The following is a 21,375-nucleotide window of genomic DNA, read 5'->3' as shown; positions in this document are numbered from 1 at the left end:
CTTTTTCTTGCTTTTCCCTCTACTCATTGAAAAGCACCGTAAATCAAGGAAGAAACACCAGGGCTGGTTACAGAGAGGGTTTCCAGTCAACATGCTTTATCCTGAGGATGAACTATTTAAATGTTAGAGGGCTTTTCAGGGTTTGAAGACTTTAAGCAGGCTACAAAATTAGAGTCCCACTCAATGCCCTGTGCAAGATACTTCCTTGACTTTCAGCCATCCTGGACCAAGCAGCTGGACCAAGCCCTGGACAAGACAATATTTCTTGGAAGGGCAGATCAGTCCCCAAACCAAGAGGCTTGAAGCTTTATGCTAGTTTAACTACAATTCCATTGCAAGGTCAGAGCTGGTAGTAACTGAGTAACCGACTGAAACCTACCTCTGGACCAGGGACTCCTGGTGGTCCTAAGGGTCCTTCATCTCCCTGAGGTGAAAAGAAGTTAAAATAAAAGGAAAGTAGTGACACAATTCGCACCCACCCAGCAGCAAGAATGAAAGGTCTGCAGCATGAGCAGCAGTTAAACACAGGCTGTGTACTCAGCTGTCACTTTTAACAACAGAGTCCTTTAGAATCTTAGAGCTGGGAGCTCAGCATCTCAGGTTTCTCATCTCCCTTCCTCATCTCACAAAAAAAAAAAAAAAAAAAAAAAAAAATTGACCAAAGCCTACACCAGTTGATTTGGCTTATCGTGGGGTGGATTTGGCCCATAGGGTACTGTGGACACGCTCACATGACTCTGCTTCATTTGATTTGGCAAGGATACGAATGCTGTAGGGCGCTCTACTCTTTTTCTTTCTTTTTTTTGCCCCACAAAAAGGGTGTTGCAAAATTTCCCACAGAACCATTTGGCAACTGTATGAAGGTTTCCCTTTTGCTTTCAAATGGGACTACACATGCTGCAGGATGGAGCTATCTCAAAATCTCACACAGCAATTGGATTCGGTCCTCTCCCTTGGCTCTGCACCAAATCCTAATGTGATAGGATCAGAACTACAGTTTCTAGGAGACCTTCAATTAAGCCTCACAAAAATTATCTCAAGTGTCTAAAACCAACTGCCAAGAGAGAAATTAAAAGCGCCCTTGGCAGCCACAGTTCTGGCTGTTCTCATTTAGGTGGTCAGCCGTGGTAATGAAGTGCCACGAGCTGGCGGGCTGAAGATGGGACTGGAAGTCAGGAGCCCAGCTCAGCAGGCTCAGGCAACTCCCCCCCATCCCCCCACCCCCATATGCTACATTTCTAAAGAAGAGGTAACCCACAGTCTCAACCTTGGATAGGCAGAGGTGGTGGTGTGGTCTGCTGCGCCTTCAAAGTCCTTCAGCGCAGCTACGTCAAACTCCATGTCCATGTCTTCAGTCTTACTTTTACACTCACTAACTAGAGCAAATTGAAGGCAGCTTGGTCATGCCTGCCTGAATCTGGAATGCAAGGCTTCGATTCCCTTTGTAAATTGCCTAGAATATTTCTCTCCCCCCCCGACCCCCCCCCCCAATTTCAGTGCAAATAAATGAGCTGATTTGCATTAATCCCATTTAGAGACCAAGCAAAAGAGTTCCCAGAAAAAGTTAGATTATTAGTGCTATTAGAACAAGCTCCTGCCCACGCGTGCAACAAGTATTATTTGCAAAATGTCTCACGACTCTGGACAAACAGCTTACGCCGGAGTAAATGAGACAAAACTGCGCTGAAGTCACTGGAGTCCCAGTGGGGTAAAGGAGCGCACTGGGGCCGCCTCTGCTGCTGCTGCCGCTGCCGCGCTCACAGCACCCGGACAATGAGCTCAATGACAACTGCCCTGCTCAGTAACTGCGGGTGGAATGAGGCTTCACGTGTGCAGGTGAAGTGGTAAGGGCAAGCCGCGAGCTCCAAGGTGCTGGCGCAGGTGACTCTGCAGAGCAGCGTTCAATTCACAGACTCTGCAGTACGAAAGGACATTGCTCGTGCAAGCGAGTGGGGTCTGCAGGGCTCACGGCTGGAAGAAAACGCATTTACAAGGAGCGGGAAGCAAAAGCCAGGTCAGGGTTGCCTGGGCGAGGGGGTGTGCAGGGAACAGGGCGCTGACACCCACTTGGGGTGCAGGGGAACAGGCTTTAAACACAAAGCGGTGCAGAGGTCAGGATCAGCAGGTGCCGCAGTGACCGCAAGCCAAGATGGCAGGACTGCAGTTTGGGGAAGCTCTTCCGTGGGTCTCTGATCACTGAATATAAGCCTCTGCTTCCACATGCAGAGGGACGGGGGGATTTCAAGTCACAGGCACCATTTCAGCACGTATTAATCTTCAAAACTCAACATTATTCTTTAGACCCAATCTGCTCTTAGTCTGAAGACACTCACCTCTTGTCCAGGCAGTCCTCTCGGCCCAGGTAAACCTCGTGCTCCTGGCTTTCCCTGAGAAAAAGCCAAAGGAAAAGACACTCAGAAAACAGAAACGTAAGCTCAGAAGGGCAATTAAAAAGAGAAAGTCTCTTTCACAGCTACAGGAAATCATCCAATGTCAATTTTGTTACAGAAAAAAAATAATGAAAAAAAGAAAACCCTGCACTTGGAGGGACCTCAAGCCAAACAGACCAAGTTGAAGCGCTGGCCAGGACAATCTTTAGGAATCTCCAGGGCTTTCTCTCTCCCCCCTTCCCACTACTTTGTTTTCCCTGGCTGCTTCCCACCCCACACAGAGCTGCAGTCTCTACTCCGCTCACCTTCAGGCCTTCGGGACCGTTTTCTCCTGGGGGGCCAATGTCACCCGGGAAGCCCTGAAGAAAACGAGAGACAGTGAGGGTGCGGAGGTGGACCCCTGCAGCCAGCTTCAGAGGAGACCCTCCACCAGGGTTTTAATTCAAGGCTGAGGGCTGAGACATCTGTTAGGTGCCGGCAGTGTCCGCGCGTGGGCCACTGCACATCTTCCAGAGGGAACGAAACAGGACAACGGGAGCAGCGCTATGGGCTTGATTCGAGAGCAGCCTTTCCCAGCAGCTCCCTTTAGGTCCATCTTCTTGCAAGAGTTATTGCTGTGAGGGCCTCCCTGTCATCACACAGCTAAAAACAGCAATTTGGGTTTTAATTAATCTTTATGAGTCAGCGCATAATCTTACTGGCTCCAAGAAGCAAACTGCACTGCACGCCTCAGCGACGAAGGGGAGCGGGCGAGGAATTAGGAAAGGTGCTGACATGCTCGTTAGCTGCTGCCTTCAGCCAGGCAGCGACTCCTTTCCACCCACCAGCCCTTCGCTGAGGAAACAAAGGAGTCTGTGCTCACTTCCAACAGCAACAAAGAGGAACGATTGCTAAGTGGCAGCACTCGACCAAGAGCCGCTCCAGAGCCAGCAAAATACCAGAGCACTGATGAAGGGAAAACAGACCATCAGTTGTGCTGGAAGTGGCTCTCAAGCATCTTACAGATGTTGTCTGGTTGGATACGAAGGAGAGAAATGGCAACGCGCTGGGGGATGATGACCCTGCATTTAATGTATCACTGTGACAATTTTTTTGGTAAGGGCAGTAAGTCTTTTTCTACTTCAAATGGTATTTTGTGGGGGAAAAACTGAAAAAAAAACCCTCCATGATGTCTATGATAAGATGTGGAAGGAAAAGCCAGGAAACCATGAGATGTAGGATGGGTCATGAGCTCATCTTGATCCTCCTTACCTTGTCACCACTCATGTACGTCATACCCTAGCAAGGAAGAGAAGCCCTAGCCTGAATAGAGGGTGGGTGGAAAGTGAGATGCAAGATTCAAGAAATGAATGTGCTGCCCCCACAAAAGCTGCTGAAGAACAAAAAGGGCCAGAGAACACCACAGTGAGTAGAAACACCAGTGTTGACAGAGATAGCCAGTGGCTGGAACACCGTCTGGGACTCTATTCCAGTGCATCACCAGCTTCTCTCACATCTTTTGGAAGCTTTGTTTGCTTTCCCGGGCTTGAGATCTTCCCTCCACAAAATGATAGGATGCTCTGCTTTGCAGTGAGTGTCTGCCAAGGTGTTAAAAAAGAAAAAAAGGAAAGATGGGGGGAGGTGATAGGTTGTGACATGCTGTTTGCCAGGTTAAAGACAATCTTTGGGGACCGACCTTTCTGAACAACAGCAGAACATGCTGTTACATATAGGATTTGCACGGGAAGATTGGAAAAAAAAAGGCTTGGAAAAGTAGCTGGAGATCAGGAAATCTGAGCACAGGTGGTCAGAAGGTACAAGATGGACAGCTTGCCCTGTCTCCCAGTTTGAACAAAAGTGGACCTCAATTCATTAATTAACAGTAAATCCCACAGCACAGCAAAGCTCTTTCTGTCTCGGCATTTCTGGAGGCCTGGTGGGACCTAGTCCTAAAACAATCCATCTGCCTGTCATTAGCAAAGGCTCTGACCCCAGAACACACCGCTTTGGGGCTGGTAGATGTATCAGAGCTCAGGTGTCATGGTGAGCAGCAGTGGTGGCAGCTGTCCCCTCCCTCTGTCAGGCTGGGTGCCCACATGGGAGGCGGTGTTTGGCTCTTGCTTTCCATGTGAATTCACAACAGCTATATACATGTGCTTCCTAATCAAAACCCTGTGTGGGGCTGCCTGTGCAGAGCTCGGGAGCTAAAAGCCTCCAGTGGGAAAGGAGATTGGCATCTCTAACAGCCTCTCAAATGGCACACGGGTGCTGCTCAGCCAGCTGATTCTCAGTGGGGTGGCAAGCTGCAGACATCCAGTAACTACTGCTGCAGAGGCAAAACAAGATGGGAGAGAGGTGGTATCACGTGGGTTTGTGGAAGAAAGGATACTGCAGAAGTTACCAAGGAAAGGAAAGATGTGAGAAGGAAGGGGTGGGACATACCTCAGGGCCAGGTGGTCCTGGAAACCCAACTGGACCTTTGTCACCGACTTTTCCCTGCAGAAATCGGAAGAACATGGAGAAAAGTGAGCTGGCTCCTGGCTACTGCTTTCCTGATCAGAACAGCACACCCCTGCCAAGCTGCCCTCCCAGCTGGGCGCTGAACCTTTAGAAAGGGAGATTAGGAAGCAGAGGATGCTTGGTTACTTACCAGGGGGCCTGCTTTCCCTCGTGCCCCAGGGACCCCAGGCAAACCCTGGCTGCCCTGAGAGAGACACATTTTTTTCAGAAAACACAATGAAGCATCAAAACATACCAATTGCGCAGGCTCCAGCTCCTCCGCAGCAGAGCAAGGAGCACCTTCTAAAGGCTGAGATCAGCCCGCCAGGGAGCTGGGACTAACGGCACCAACATCAGGGAGGTGTTTCTGCTAAAGCTGGGGCTGAATTTAGCCCCGAAGAACACAGGGGCTGCTGCAGTCAGTTACGGCTCAGCGCCATGTCGGCCCCAGTGCAGTGCTCAGTACTGTGGTAGTCTGCTGAGGTCAGTATCATATTGTAGTCACAGGGGAGAAGTAATTTGCTTGGAAGTTATGCACGGCGTTCAGTGCTTTACTGGGTCAGGGTTTAAGTTGCTGCACTGAGCAGAGAAAATCTCTGAGTCTGCAGCAGCTGGACCACCCACGTTCACACCCATCCCCATCAAGCCCACCCCATCACTTCCAATTTCTGCATGAAGATGTGGCCCCTTTTATAGAAAGCCCCCAGCAGAACTGCTTTTATTAGGAGTAACCACAAAATCTACATCTTTAGAAAGATACAGCCGACCCCAGATGAGAGCTACCCGAGCAGGGGAACCTGAGAGCAGGTTGCAGCTAGTTCCAGCTCCTTGTGGTTTAAGATGAGCTGAGAAAGCTGGTGGCCACACATACTACTACATAAGGGGGGGGGGGGGGGAACTGTAGGAAAGAAAAACAATTACCTTGTCTCCTTGGAAGCCGATATCTCCTGGAACACCTGCTCCTCCCTGATCACCCTGGATACACATCACCAGAGAGTTAAAATAGGCAACAGCATTGGCCAAAATGCCCAGGCAGATGCTAGACGGTGCGTTGTACAGCAAAAGTCTCATTGCTACCCCCATTCAAACCTGAACTGCTGGCAAACCGTAGATCATATTAACTGTAACAACAATCCCGAACGAAAAATGTATTTGCCAACACTGATTCTAAAGTGAGAAATGAAACTGCAGGAGAGACAAAAATGTGAATTCCCAAGCATTGTGTTTCTATAGAAGCTGCAAGAAGAGAGACCATGTTCTTCTGGCTAACAGCAACCGTGAAGGTGGTGAAGCGTCAAATATCAGCTGAACAGAAGAGCTAGTTTAGGTTTCAATGAACAGACCTTTTCCTCTCATAAGGCTCTATAGAAAAGAAAAAAATACTCGGGGTTTTATGTGAACATATCCTAGTGCTGGCATCAAAGATCAATCCTCTTCCATAAGAAAACAAGAGTACTTCTAGTAATGCTTTAGTACCAGCTTGCTGCCAATATCTAGGCTGACTCCCTGGGAGGGGTGGGCTGGTGTTCACTGGGACGGGGATCCCATCTTTGAGCACACCACCACTGACAGTTATTTCCCAACGGACCTATCTTTCCTTCTCCTCTTCGGACCGTGGTAGCCGATTCTGACTCCCCGAGTAGGAAATAAGGATCCCTGAAGGTTTTCTGAGGAGCGGTGGGCTACCTTCCACTGCCTCTTAGCCTGGCTGTTAGCAGGCTGTTGGACCAGATGACCCCCTGATGGCCCTTCCACCCTCATTTATTTAGCAATTTACTTAAAGAATGAGTCAATGAGGGGGTAGAGAAAGGGAAATTCTACTTGGGAAGTCAAAGGAGGAATGACTGTAAAAACTTGGTACAATGACAAGACTCAACAGAAATAACTGTTAGAGGAACTCTGTCCCATGCGAAGGACACGCCTCCAAACTTGGCCTCCTAGGAAGGGAACAAGCCATACAAGAGCAGAGAGCTATATGTTTAAACACAGTCCACATGGAAGACATACGGATTCCTGCAACAGAGCCAAAGGCTGCACGGAGCTGACAGAGGAAGCCTGCTTCTACCCCAGCAAAAGCCACCCACTGGTTATCAGAGAGCTGAAATAATTCTGGCTACTTCAGTGACATGCAGGGGATAATGAAATTGTGGATGGTTAAGGCTTGAGTTGGGAAAGACTTTTTGGAGACAACTATTTCAGAAGAAAAATAATTAAGAACTATGCAGATTCAATGATGGAAACATTTAATGGATTCATGCTAAATTTCCTTAAATGTTTTGGTAAATGTTCCCGGAACATTTCACTGAACCATCTTCAAAACAAGTCTTTTATATAGCAAAATTGAAATGTTGCTCTTAAAAACATTGAATTAATTTTACTCACTTGGTTTTTAACCTAAAATATTTTAATTTTAGTCAAATAACCAACATTTTGCTTCAAACTATTTTCCATCTTTTTTTTTTTTTTTTTGGCAATGCAAACAAATGGAACCAATCAGCTATTTACACAGCTTCGGTTCGGATGAACCCCAAGTATTAGATAGAACAGAGATCGCAAAACAACTACTGTATGACCAGCTCGTTTCCAGCCACTGCCACACTTCTCTCATCTTCTCTGAATTTTCTACTTATTTTGTCTAGTCCACAGCTTAAAATGCTGAAATCTATTCTAATTCTGGCTCCTGCCAGAAGACAGCAGGAAAACAGTTTTTTTTGAAAGCGAGAGGTTTGCTCTGAAAACTCCTTGTCTTTATCACCTATGTTGAGGGTTAAAAAAAAAGATTATTTTTTTTAAGCAGTTTTCTACCCTGACAGTACAAGTGGACACTGAAATACTGTTTTGAAAGAAATACTTGGACATTAAGAAATGACTACTATAAGATTTTCCTGAGCATAGCAAAAGGCAGGAACAAACCTTTATCACTAACCTTTAAGCAAAGCGGGATAGCAACGGCATGACAGAGAAAAGTTTTCAAACAACTCTGAGAAACGGGCATTAGAGAGGGTAAGAAGGAAAGACAAAACACATCTCTCAGCTGTAGCTGGGCTCCACGCTAGATGGTCACATGCTATTGCAATAGCACAGCAAAATGTCACGGCATGAATGATCCATCTGCAATGGCCATTAATATCTTAAACCAGAACTGAGGACTAGGGCATCCCCTCTGACCCGCCTTGAGCACAGTAAATCTCAGGCTGTGAGCCTTTAATGTGAAGGAAAAAACAAGGAGGAAAGAGGTCCAGCGCGTTTATTATTATTAAAAAAACCCAGCGCTGAGATGATGAAAAGGGGCTGCAAGGACTTTGCTCGTGGGGAGGAGGAGGAATGCACAATCTGAAATTACAAACAGGCTCTGCCCATGGGATATTGCCTATGTTTCATGTTTCACCTATAAAAAGAAATGCAGTTTCAGAGACCCTGAGGCCCTTCTTAACGGCACACGGCACCACGGGGCTGCGAGGGAAGTGACGGATTTGCAAGAGGTGTGTTTGCTGTCCATAGGATGCAGGGGGGTCACTGTGCAAAAGCCTCATTTTGCTCTCAATTGGAAATCTCTTTTCCCGAGACTTTCTGCTTAGCAATACAAGGGGGGCCAACACAGCAAAACTACTGAGCCGTGTCCTTCACTAGTTACAGATGTTCGGATTCATAAAACTCCTTTATGTGAACAAGTAGCTAGGATTTCCTCCCCTTCCTCCACCTTTCCTCTGCACTCATCACATCATGTAGCCTTCTCAAGACCACTCTTTATTTCAGGGTTATCCAGTAATTCCACTTCTCATTGTAAGAGCAGATGGAACACTCTCTGCCACCTATCTTTGCCTCCATGAAAACATATAAAGGGAAATAAAAGGATGATTCATTTTGTGGGAAAAGTGAAGCTGTGAAAAACATCATTAAATTCTGCGGTACCAAGTTTTGATGGGTCATGCTGAAGGGATTGGCTAGCATCGGCGTGCTCTGTACTTGCTGCTCTAGCTGCTAGCTACAAAGATGTGATTTCTGCAGGAGAAGTGGGACATTGCCCCTTATTCTAGTTCATGCCTGGGCTCCACCATATGATGCGTGCATTTGGGATTAACAAGCTGCGCTGTGTGGAATAGTGAGCAATGCAACATAGGAAACAAAGTCCAAAAAGCAGTGAGAAACACCCTCTCGTGGAAGAGGAAAACCCTCTCAGTGTTGAGGTAGGTTTCTCCTCCTGCCACGGCAAAGGGGAATGGTAGCAGCGTTTCTGAAACATGCAGCGTTGCCGTGAGGACCTTCTCCCGGCTTGACCGAGGTGGCAGCCTCAGTCACCACGTGCCTGCCGCCCAGCCCCCAGTCATCATGCCTAGGCTTCGCCAGCATTTGGCCTGACCGCTGCTGAGAGAGGGGGGTGTTCCTCAGCTACAAAAAGACAAACCTGTACAAGGCCACATGCTTGGATGTGACCAGGAGAGGTGGATTTCACAGGGAACTGCAGACATCTAACCAAATATTCATCAGCGCACCCTCAGACAGGCACCGTGAGTGGCACCCTGGAGTGGCGGGGCGGCCAGGCGTGGGCTGTGCTCCAGGCACCCTGTGCACCGGCACCTACGGCAGCTCCCGCAGCCCTGCGGGGTCCCAGGGGAGCAGCGCTGGGCTCAGCATGGGCAGCAACATGCAGGCATGCAGAAGAGGCCAAGTTCTGCAGAACTACAGCGTGAGGAAAAAGCCCATCCCCTGCCAGGGAGGAGGCGGGGGACTCTGGAAATCCCTGTTCCCCCTCAGACCTGAGCTGGTCCGTGAGTGGCAGCAGATGGAAGGTGTGAGGCCCCCAAGGCTGCTCTCATCTGCTGCGTTAGTGAATTACTAATTACAAAAGGTTACTGATTACTGTCAGCACGGAGCAGTGAGGTTTGCTGCTCTCCGCCCCTGCTGACCCAGCATTTCAGATGCTGCCAAGTGCCTAGGGCTTCTCTTTTTTCTTTTCTCCCCCCACCTCCCCTGCCCCCCAAACATGAAGTTTAACTCTATGTTTAACAGCTTTCTGAAAGCCACAGTGGAGAAGCGGGGAGAGCCAGTACATTTATGTGTCCCCCCCCCAGCCTTGTAATGGGAGAGAACAGCACTACTGCAATAATCCCTCACATTCCTTTGGGAAAAGCCTCGATTTCTAAATGGGCTTATCAGAAACTGCTTTCCAGAGAATCTTCGTACAAGATTTAGCTTTCTGTAGGCTGGGACTCTCTGGTGTAAGGGGTTGATTTGCTGCCGGAATTGGCACGTTTAGTAAGGCTGACAGCTACTGTTGGCTGAGCCTGGGCATCGTGTCTGCTCGTTAGTACCTGGATTCATTCATCTCATGCATTCACCACGCTTAGCATATGGCTCGGGTCTTTCAGAGGCATTTGAGGCACCCACTTACAGTCTCAGGAAAGATGCTTGCACAGTTGGCTAATGGCAATTCAAGCCCTGCGAAAAATCATGCGTCTTCAAGGGTGTAAACAGGGCTCCTGGACTCTAGCACTGCTTTCTGCTGAACGGGCTGCGCATCGGCTCTGCACGGGACGCTGCCAGCCCTTCCTCCTCCTGCAGCACTCCTGCTGAATGCACCGCAGGAAAGCAGCACCAGCTTGGAACTCTGAAATAATTTGCTCTTTGAAGGAAACTCAGGGGCCTTATATGCTCATAGAGTGGTACAGTGGGATGGACACAGATGTGCAGGGAGAAGGTTTCTGCAGGCTGGCTGGACTGTCACCCCCAACTATTTAGCTAAGTTCAGCCTTGTACTTGCATCTTCAACATCCAGCAGAGAGGGGAACTCTGTTACTTGGGAGGTGACCAAGCCATGAATAAGGATCTCTGCAGAGGCAGTTTGCATACAACCGCGGTCTGGAATTGTTTCAAAAATGGCAAGAGGCAAACTTTCAAACTGACAGACAGAGAGTAAATACAAGATTCAGGGCAGCTGCTTATGTTTCCTCTGGTCATAGCAGTAAGGCAATTTTGTTTGAAGAAGAGGATGGAGGGTTATAATGAAGTCAAAATCTAATGGAGAGGAAAAGAATAGTAGGCAACCAGACAAAGCCTTCAAATAAGATGCCACAGCCTGAAAATAGAAATAGCAGCAGAAACTAACAGTGACAGGACTGGAGAGAGAGTACAGAAGGAAGCCTCCAGCACAAGTCAATCCCTCTGCATTAGGCAGGGTCCTCCCTGTGACCCAAGCCCAGCCAGGCACTAAGTGAACACAGAGATCCTGGCTCTTCTTTCCTATATGTGGGATTTCCTTAAGTCAGAGATTTCTAAGATCAGCTTCAATTGAAAAGCATGTGGCCAAAACCAAGAGGGGCAAAGAAAGATTTATGATGTGGTTTCTTAATAAAGGCTGCAATAGGAAACATTTTCATTGAAACAAGGTAAATGGCAAGACAAAAGATGGTCCTGGCAAGAAGAGGGTCCAAGAGGCCGGGGTACTCCCCACCTCCAGCCACCTCCTCCTCGCTCACTTCTGCAACTCAGGAGCACTCAGATGACATGAAGGGCATAAATGTCCTTTCCTTTTACCGCACATGCATTTAGACCACAAGCTCTTTTAAGGCCGAGTTTTTCCCTTGCTACAAACTGAGCAAAAGCAGCAAGACCAGATATCACTTAATTTCCTCATGGTACCAGAACATAAATTAAAACACAAATGTAAACAAGCTGCAAGAAGGGATGAGCATTTTTCTCATGATGCTCCAGTTGGAGTGAGAGAAAATAAAAAGGCTTAAAGGTGCCCTTCACTAAAGAAATGTGGCAGCGAGTAAATGAACACAACAGCCTTTTGATCAGTTGGAGAAGGGATGTATTATAAGCAGGGCCGACGAGCTGAACAGCAAGACCAACAAGTCAGAAAACCAAATAACTGATAAAACCACAATGCTATTTCAGGCCAAATTCTCTCCCAAATGTAAGGAGAGCTGATGAACTTTGTCTATACTCATGCAAAGAAGTGTAGCAAACTGGGATGCTTTGGCTAGAAACTGCAATGCCAGAGCTGCGTGCCTTCACCCGAGCGGCTGGGACTTGTGGCCAGCAGCGCCTGGGTGGGTCTGATATCCTCCTGCCTTCCGTCTCCCAGCCCTCTGGCTGCTGGGCTCCGGAAAGGATACACGCAAGCTGTTTGGAAGCTCTCTCTGACTCTGAAATCATCATCAGTCTGATCTGAGTGTCTGATAGCACACAGGATATTTGAACTAAAGTCAACTGATAGGGACAGAGAAGGCTTGAGTAGGAGGGACGGTTTGTCAGTCTTGGATTAGGGGAGGGCTGCAATGAAAGCCAGGAAGGAAATCTGCCTTGTCCAGGGAAAATGCCGTGGGAGAGGTAGCTGGGGAGGGAGAGGGAAGGTTTCCTGCACCTCAGGAGAGAAGCTGCAAGACTGAGCATGGAATTATTGGGGGAGGATGGATAATTCTGCACTTGGGAGTATTTTAAGGATAACTCTAGGAAGAGCTGCAAACCATTTGGTTAATATGAAAGCAGTGGCTGGAGAAACGCTGAGGATGAACAGAGCAGTATGTGTGAAGTGATGGAGACTGTAATGTCCAGGAAGGTTTATTTTGCTAAACAATGATTTAAATATTGGCAATTTTTAAGATATTCAACCACTTACTCCAGGGAGCAGACAGAAGAGCCTATGGGCTCTAGGAACAGGTGTTGAGTCAAGAAACCAGCTACAATGTCTTAAGCTTGTCCTAAAGAAAAGGTCCTTCTCTTGCCCTGTCCTTCCTCTCTGCCAAAGTGAAAAGGTGGTACGGAGGGGGGGAAGGGAAACTGCAGACACAGGAGCCCTGGCAAGGTGCTGCTACAGTATCAGGAGAGTGGAATCAACTGGCTTGAACACTGCTTCCCCCATGTGCAGTTCTGGGCTGCTAAATCATTCTTTAAAAGCACACATCTAACAAAAGATTAAAACATCAGACAGGAGGAGGAAAATACACTTAATGGTCATTTTCCATTGCCCTCCTGAGCAACCAGAGCCAACAATAAATGACTGCACCTCCCACTCTTTTAGACTAAATAAACCCTAGAGTCGAGTATCTGTAGGATGATGGTCCTCATGACAGTAAGACATTTACACACACAGCTTCATGCTGATTTAGCTCAAGCTGCATGTCTTTGTGCCAGCAGCACTAAATCATCACAATCAATGCCCTTCTCCTTTTTTCTTTTTCTAAAGTAATTTGTATCAGTTTGGCACAAGGCAATTTCCTCTCAGCAAGAAGCTGAACCGAGGTGAGCCTCTGAACAGGAGCAGAGGTACCTAACATGGAACAGCTTTTCCTGGGCATCCAGCTGGTTTGCTTGATCCATGAGCTGTGCTGCTTTGTCACATCATGTGTTTCCCCCAGATGCATTAATGCAAACTCACTGTCAGTGTTGTCATGTCCTCATCCTTGTCCTCCCCTCCCCATCCCATCATGTAACCAATATAAAACCATAAAAGACCAGTGAAACACCAGATAACTTTACAGTTACTGTCATCATCAGTGGGGGACAGAAGCTCCAAAGAGGATCTGAGCATAACTGGTCTATACTAGAACTCCATGAAAAGGGGGATGAGGCAGATATCGTAAAGGAAAGAAAAATCAAAACTGGAGTGCCAAGAAAGAGGGAGGGTGGGGGCAAAGAGACAGCCAGAGTGGAACCAGTACCATGGTGCTGAATAAGAAAGAGAAGCTAGAAAGGGGATTTCACATGCAAAATTAAAACACAGTGCAATAAGGGAGTATTCCGATCACCTTATCACCTTTCAGTCCATGTTCTCCAGGGTTTCCCATCAGCCCCTGAAACAAAAGAAAGTTCAGAGTGAGACTGAGCCACCGTGAAGACTTGCTCAGGTCTATGGCATCGATGTCCCTGATGGAGCTGGTGGCTCAGAGCCAGACTGCTCCCAAAGCGTGCTCCATCACACCTTATTTCAACACCCTTCATGGCCTGGAGGTTTGCAGGGAAAATGCCCCTGGGATTCTCCATTCACTTAGACCTACTGCAGACCACCAGTGGGATGTTGTGTTCGCCAGTCCTGTGCCTGGGTCAATGGGCAAGCACTGCTGCTACCCATCCTTTCTCTCGGGACAGTTATCATTACCCGAAGGAAGGACAGAAAAATCTTCAGCCCTGCCATGAAGGGACAAGAGCTGACACAGCTCATCACTCACCTTTAAGCCTTTTGGTCCTGGATAGCCTATCGGTCCAACAGAGCCCATGTCACCCTAGTAAGAGAAAGAAAATTACTGACGTCATTAGGTGCAAACCCAACAGACAGCTGTATGTGGTGTGAAATTCCATTCTCCTATCTGGTCTCTTGGTATCCCTGAGGAATTGCACCACTGACAGCAGCAGAAGCAGCATCCTGGCACAAGTTGAGAGACTTCTAATGTGTAGACAACCTCTAAGCAAAAGCAGCACAGGGCTTTTTGCCTCGCAGGCATGTGAGGGAGGAAGGGCAGCTCCTATTCACACCCTGCTCTTGCCACAGAGAGATCCCAAAGTGCCCCACCAGTAACCACTGGAGATGTGAGCTGTCCCCGGGATCGGCTCACCCAGCGCCCTGCGCTGCTGCTCCTGTGCCTGAGCACGGCCGCCGGGCAGAGAGTGCCCGGTGCCTGGAGAACGTGAGCATCCTGCTCCTGCCCACAGGCAATACGGGTGTCGGGCAGCATGGTCAGACTCCAAAACCAGGAGCCTGAGCTCCTGGATCCACTTAAAAAATTAGATAAGGAATTTAGGCTGGTAAATTAATGGCAAAATAGTGGAAAATTAATTAAGAAACCACCTTGAAGTCTGCCACTGTGGTAGGATCCAAGAATTTTTTCTCATGTTCTTCCTAACTTTTGAATCAATTAATTTACATCTTCCACTACTTGAAAAATTAAAATTTTTGGCTGGACAATCCTGGAGTTTGTTTACTCTTGGTGAAGTTATCTGTGTTATCAGAAAGAAACTACCGCAGTATTCCCAAGTTCTCTGGAGGGAGTCTGAGGGTGTGTTAAAAAGAGGACAGACCCAAACAGCAAAAAAAGCAATAGCCAAGAAACGTGGGTCACTGCCAAGCTCTGATGTCTAAAAGCGATATGGGGAGGAGGTAAGGGCAGAGGTGTCTCATCAGCGTGGCCCCTGTTCCACAGGGAGAAGTCAGCATGGCATCGTGCCCCAGGGCTTGTACGGGGACCTGCAGCACCGGTGGACACAGGAGCTCACGGCGGTTGCCGGGACCTGCCTGCACAGGCACAAAAGCAGCCTTCAGTGGCTGGCATGGGCACGCTCTGACTGCCTTCTGCCCGTGAGGAGAGCAGTGACGGAGTGCACCAGCCTCGCCTGCCACCTGTGAACAAACAGGGAGGGCTCAGCTGAAGGAGCGCTCCTCTGGTCAGCACTGCTGGGCCCGCAGCCACGCTGGGCTCTGGCCGCCTGAACAGACGCCCTTTTCATACCTCCCAGAATAAAGGCTTCTTGTAGAAACACGTTTACTTAAAGCTTTGCCCACACAGTTAATTAGGAGAGCAAGAGGCTTTAGTTACATCTAATTCTGCTCTTCAGCCTCTCTTAAACAGTAAACGCAAACACCTGCAGTGTGCGAGGCAGCAGCTGGGAACGCGGCTGGTGCCGTGGGGACCGCTGGAGTGGGGAGGGAAGGAAGCGAGTGAAGGAGGGCCAGCCCGCAGCAGGCGCCCGGCCGCCTTCTCCGTGCCCCGCAGCGCGAGCCCGGTGCTGCGCATCCCGGGGAAGGAGCCTGGTGCTGCCCTACGGAGAGAATGGAGGATGGATGCGCTCCCTTCTCCTCAGGATGGGAGAGGTCACTCTCAGATCAGTCCCACTAGAGATGCTTCAGCATCCTGAATTCAGGAGTAGCATATTACCCTGGGACAAATGATCTGACTCAGTCTGACCTGAATCACAGATTGACATTTTTATCAGCTCTGGGTGGTACCAGCAGCCCAACAGGGGAAGACAGCAGCTGATTGCTACTGCTGCAGCAAGTGATTCCTGAAAAAACAGCTGCAAGGGAACGACTTTCTGCCTTAGAAATAAAGCTAGGAAGAGGCTCACAACAGGCATGATTATTTCTTCCCATGGATGGGCAGAGAGAAATAATATTCAAAGTTTAAGACAGACCAGGCTTAGCAGCAAAATAAGAACTGCTGGTTTTGCCCTTTTCCAGCAAAAGCATTACAACCTGGGATGTCAGTAAGAGACCAACACAAAAGGTCAAGACAGAAAAGGTAACAGATTCCAGGTATCTGGTGATGGAGCTGAATCCTGGTCTAGGACATGCAATGCTAGATCTTGGGGCCAGTCAGGGAAAAACCAAACCAGTTTAGTTGTACCTCACAAAGAATTTGGTGTCATTTGGGTAGCTGGAGCCAATGTGGAGCAAAAACATCGCGATCACAAAGACAGGTTAGAAACCACACGCTGCCTCTCCTCATTTCAGATCAGCTCCAGGCTAAACCTGTCCCTCCTGGCCCTGTGATCTGCCCCAAGCACATCACAGCATGGCACTGGCTGGGCCAGCGAGGACAGCAGGACAAGCAGCCTCCTGGCTCCATCATCTCTGGAAGGATCTTAATCACATTTACAGTGTTTGACCTTTCACTTTCTAACAAGTATCTGTGAGATAACAACAACCAGGTTAAGATAAATCTTTCCAAACACTAGGAGAAATGTGATGCAATTCGGACAATACCTCCAGTCGTGTCCTTTTAAACAGCAACCTTCCCCTTACAGCTCTTTGCCGAGAGCACATCCTTTCTGCTGCTGCAGCTGAAGAAGCTGCTTTCAGCTCTGCTAACAAGGGGAAACGCAGACCTAATCCTGGCTCCGCGAAAAACTTTCTGAAGCCTTAATCCACCTGTGCCCCAGCTTCCCACCCGCAAGACAGGCATACTTGTTCCACCATATTCTCTGCTTTTCCTTCATGGACTCTAAGATTTCTGGGTTTATTTGTGATTGATTTCTGGATTTCTTTGTTCTATGTTTGTGCAACGTCTAGGGCAATTGGGGTTTCCATGTCGGCTGATGGAAATCCTGCAATTTAAGCTATGGAAAGGCAAAAGGAGAAGGTTTTTAACCATTCATTGCAAGTCAGGTTTTCATGGATCATCACAGCCGAGGAGGAATACTTTTGAAAGAATACTGTCATACTAACAGAGCCTACCACTTCTTGTGAGTGGAAGGAAATAACCTGAAACAAGTACTGAGACCTAAAAATAAACCATAATATGTTCAGCTGGGCATTCACTAACCCCCAGCACAGCTGCCAGAGGATGAGTTGCCACCCATCTTTACAGCCATTTATCTTCTGCTGGGGAAGCGTGCAACGAAGGGTGGAATTTGGCTGTGTACATAATTACCTGGATTAGTGATGGGATGATGAGAGTGCACATAAAATTCCTGTATACCCAGAGGACAGACGGTTCCTACCCATGGCCTCTCCAGTGAGCAGGAACTGTATGTTCCTGAGATTACTGCTTACAGGGACTCGCCTTTTAAAAGACAACAGTCCCTGGTGTGGAATGAATATTGCGCCTTTGAAGAAATACCCTGGTAAATGTTATCAAAAGGGTATGTTATCTAGGAATAAGGGCACTAACAGCAAACCTTTAATCTGTTTCCTTCTGCTTAGCAAGGGTTTGCCCTCCTCCACCTCCCAGTCCACCAGGCAGCCTCCTTTCCCCCCAGACGTCACTCCCCCCCATGCAAACAGCCACCCTGTTCGCTGCCCTGCCACGGGAAGAAGAAAATCTATGCGTAGTTATGCCGGCTGGAAGGGTTAAAGCCCCGAGAAGCCAGATCTCCATTTGTTTTTTGTACTTACAATGAGTCCAAGGACTCCAGGAGGACCTGGGGCTCCCAATTCTCCCTAAAAGGAAAGACAAACCGACATGGTCAGGACAGTTTGTAGACAAACAGAGGCTGAAAGGCAGCTCAGTGTTTCAGGAGCTCGAGGGAAGGGAAAGTATCGTCCCTCCCCCTTCCGTCCCCCCTCCAGCCCCTTCCCCAGCCAAAGTGATGGAGAGCTTCCACCTCAGCGAGCCTGCTCGCAGCACATCCCCAGACACAGGGCTGCTTGTTGGTCTGCAGCTCCTCGCAGGGCTGAGCTCCCCTCCCCGCAGCGGGCTGGATAAAAGCCGCATTTCACCGTGCAGGCAGGGCAGCGGGTGGGAGCCTGCCCCAGGTGGGGGGAAGGTGTAGGCAGGGAGAGGGACCAGCGTGGGGAGCGGGCATGGGGCAGCAAAGCCAAGGTGGGAAGGAGAGGGAAGCTGCTTAGCCATGGGAAAGGTGAGGTTTCTGGGGAACGGTTAAGGAACAATAAAACTCATAAGAAAAGGAGTACTTGGATGGAAATTAAACTGGATAACTTGGGGAGAGGGTATGCCAGCTTCTGGTGCTGGCTGATGGGCCCTGGAGCGTGTTTGGCACATGGGATGCTCTGAGGCTGCTCCTCCTGTATCTAACAGCTGGTTTGGGGTGAGGAACTGGCAACATCCTCGGCACTTTGCTTCAACCATCTGGGCTCCCGCCCAGACCATCGACTTGCCATTTCTTTCCTTTTCAGAAAAAGCCTCTAGACATCAGGCTGCAGCTGGTCTGTGGGGAGGTGTCTCAGTACCCCTGTCCCTGGAGCAGGGAGCAATCTGCAGGGAACCCAGCGCCTGCTTGGAGGACAAGTTGCTTTTAATCACACTGCAGAGAGCAGGAGATGGACTGCAGGGATTTCACCTCGGGTTCTGTGCTCATTTGCCATCTCTTACAGACTGCTCTCAAGCAGGGCATTTTGGAAAGCACCAGCTCCTCTTAGAGGCTTTTCAAGAGCCCCTCGGAGCTCACCATTCTGAGGGACAGACTGCTACCTGTGCTTCTGGGGCTGGTTTGAACCGTCAGCCTCACCACAAACTCCCTCTGTGCCAGCTTCCCGAAGACACACAGGTGCCAGGAGTGCTGGCAGGTGCCTGATGGCGTTTCCAGGTGAAGTGCAGCAGAGAAGCTGTGCCAGACCCACAAGTCACCTGTCTAGGTCCCTAAGTACTTTAGCAAACGTGTGATGCTTAGCCTGTCCCTGTGTCTCCCTCGGTGGAGGGATGCTTGTCAGGGCACAGATCTGCTCTCGCACACCTCCGTCTCCAGCAGGGCCTCTCAGAACAAGTGCACTGGAAATACTAAACTTCCCGTTGACTCAGGCAACCCTACCCCTGCTCTGGATCACACTGGCTACTTTCTTTGACAGACCAGCTCAGTTTATGGTGCACATCTGGTGGAGTCCCCTTCGGTGCAATAAAGCTCCCCTTTTATGGAAAGATTTGCCTGGTGAAAGAATGAAAAAGAAGGGGACGCAGCGTGACTAAACGTGCTCAGCCTCCTTGGGTAAAGGGTTACGTGTGTTTATTTTATGGGAAGTGGAGTAAAGGACTATTGGGCAAGCACACACAAAAAGCGTTTCATAATCTCAACCAGTCTAAAATTGCTTTTTTATGGCTGGTTCCTTTCCTGCATACTTGGGACATCTGTGGAGCAATTGTTCCTCATGGGTGGGATTTCTGCATCCTCTGAGCTACTGTAATAAGGTCGGCTTCAAGCTTTTAGTCAAGGCCTGGCATTACTGTGCTCAGCAAGAAGAGGAAACGTCCCCGGGAATGCTGAGCACTGGAGCTGCACGGTGGCCTGGGTTTCCCAGTAAGTCCTGCAGGCTCTGAGGGTGGCTGGGATGCAGACTGGGTGGACGGTCAGCTCTTGGTCCCACCAGACGCAGGAGGGACTGCCTAGATTTCCAAGTTATGTCATGTGGGTATTCCTCAAGAGAAAGGGTAGATGTGGAAATGCATGGCCTCACGCCTAGCACAAGAGGATTTCCTCTTGGAAGAGGACGGGGGGACTCCCCTGGGAGATGTGGACAGGACCAGTTGTTAATTCGAGCCATTCCCTGGCCTGGGAAGTGGAAGATTTACAGGTGCTCTTCCCTGGCTACCAGTAACGACAGGCTGGTCCCTGACCTGCAAGGGAAACCGGGCTCTGTTCTTCTTTTTTCAGTGCGTGAACCGGGCACTGGGACAAGAGACAAGGAGATGAATCAACAGTCCTTTCCCATGTCTAATTCCTATGATTAAGAGACTAATTGGAGTGGCTAAAGTGCTCCGGGAACGGGGTATCAGGAATGTGATGGCTCAACAGTTCTTAGCAAGTTAGTAGGAGGGAAAAACGTCCCTGTGGCTGGAAGTCTTTGCTCTGTCTGGACGCGACGGAAAGCAGATCAGAGGCTGCTGGCTGCAGCCATCCCCAGGCAGCGGCAGCGGCAGTGGCAGTAAGCGCGCAGCGGATCAGAAGAGGACGGGGCAGCCCAGGACCCGTGGCAGCCCGCCCGCCTGCCATTTATCTGCACAGTCTACCTAGCAAACTCGGCATATTTGTGTGTTTCACAAACAGACTTTCTGGCATTTTTCTGCGTCTGTGACTCCACTTGTGACCCTGTGAACCTCCCTTTAAGTCAGCCGAAACAGTCTGTTTTCATTCTACAATCTCCAAGGCACATTAATATTTAAAAGCCGTTGATAAGATGAAAGAAGAGCAATCCTTCTGGATGAATTAACGGAAGGGACATTTGCTTCTCTCCGATGTTCTGGGAACTGGCATTCAGCTAACATTGAGCGCATCTTCTGAATGGGGCTTAGACAACTTGCGAATTTAAAAGAAAACAAAACAAGTTATTTGGATAAAAAAAGTCCTTCTGACCTCCAGGATTCCTTCTCTTCCTGGTGGGCTGGCTGGAAATAGCAATACAATCTAGAAAGTCTTCTGCTTTGAGACTAGTGATTCCACTCTGACCCACGACTTAAGTTGACTGAAGGATGGGAAACGTCCTACAGAAGTATTCCTTGGGAATCTAATTCTTTCAGTTCACTGCATGTGTGACTCTTGTGCTGAATTCCCACAAAGGCTGGAGTGTAGCTGAGCTTGGCACGGTGATTACAGTTGCTTATGAAAATAACTTTTAGGCTGCATATATGACAAATGGGAACTTGGAAGACACATGCGGAGTGGATTACTTTAAACAAATGATTCCATCAAACACCCAGAGCAGCACTGTGATTACATGTGAATAACCAAGACAGCAGGAATTTCAAAGATTGGTCAGTACTGCTCACGTGCTAATTGAGGGAGAACCAACAAAGTAATTCAGAAAACAATTTAGAATAATTAATACATCTGAGAACTTTTGCAATCCACAAGGGCATGTTTTGTGAGTAGTGGAAAACACAGCACACACCCAACTGTTTGGCACAAAGTGCTACAAGGACAGAGCAAAATAAACTTATCAGCATCCAGCTGCTTAAATGGTCTCTGTGACCATCCTCATCGAATTCCCAGGAGACACATCTCCCACTCTTAGAAAGCCAGCAGGGGTCAGGTGAAGATCGGAGAGAGGCCACAAGGAGAGCCTGGAGCCTTCTCCCCGCGCAGTCGGGGCGCTGGGGCACAGGGCAGGGCAGCAGAAGCC

General features: G+C 48.8%; 1 protein-coding gene across 2 annotated transcripts in view; it reads right to left on the bottom strand.

Moving 5' to 3' along the window:
* Nucleotides 1–21,375, bottom strand: part of COL27A1 (collagen type XXVII alpha 1 chain) — a 160,105-nt gene that overhangs the window by 72,553 nt on the left and 66,177 nt on the right. For both annotated transcript variants that reach the window (XM_056352258.1, XM_056352257.1), the window contains 9 exons: nt 17,701–17,745; nt 14,042–14,095; nt 13,622–13,666; nt 5,790–5,843; nt 5,020–5,073; nt 4,812–4,865; nt 2,696–2,749; nt 2,334–2,387; nt 380–424 (listed from right to left, as the gene is read on the bottom strand). In XM_056352258.1, the coding sequence (XP_056208233.1) occupies nt 380–424; nt 2,334–2,387; nt 2,696–2,749; nt 4,812–4,865; nt 5,020–5,073; nt 5,790–5,843; nt 13,622–13,666; nt 14,042–14,095; nt 17,701–17,745 (459 nt within the window). The remainder of the gene's footprint in view (nt 1–379; nt 425–2,333; nt 2,388–2,695; nt 2,750–4,811; nt 4,866–5,019; nt 5,074–5,789; nt 5,844–13,621; nt 13,667–14,041; nt 14,096–17,700; nt 17,746–21,375) is intronic.

The sequence above is a fragment of the Falco biarmicus genome, chromosome 9, assembly GCF_023638135.1.
Source record: "Falco biarmicus isolate bFalBia1 chromosome 9, bFalBia1.pri, whole genome shotgun sequence".
Lineage (NCBI taxonomy): Eukaryota > Metazoa > Chordata > Aves > Falconiformes > Falconidae > Falco > Falco biarmicus.
This window is presented reverse-complemented; position numbering and strand designations above follow the sequence as displayed.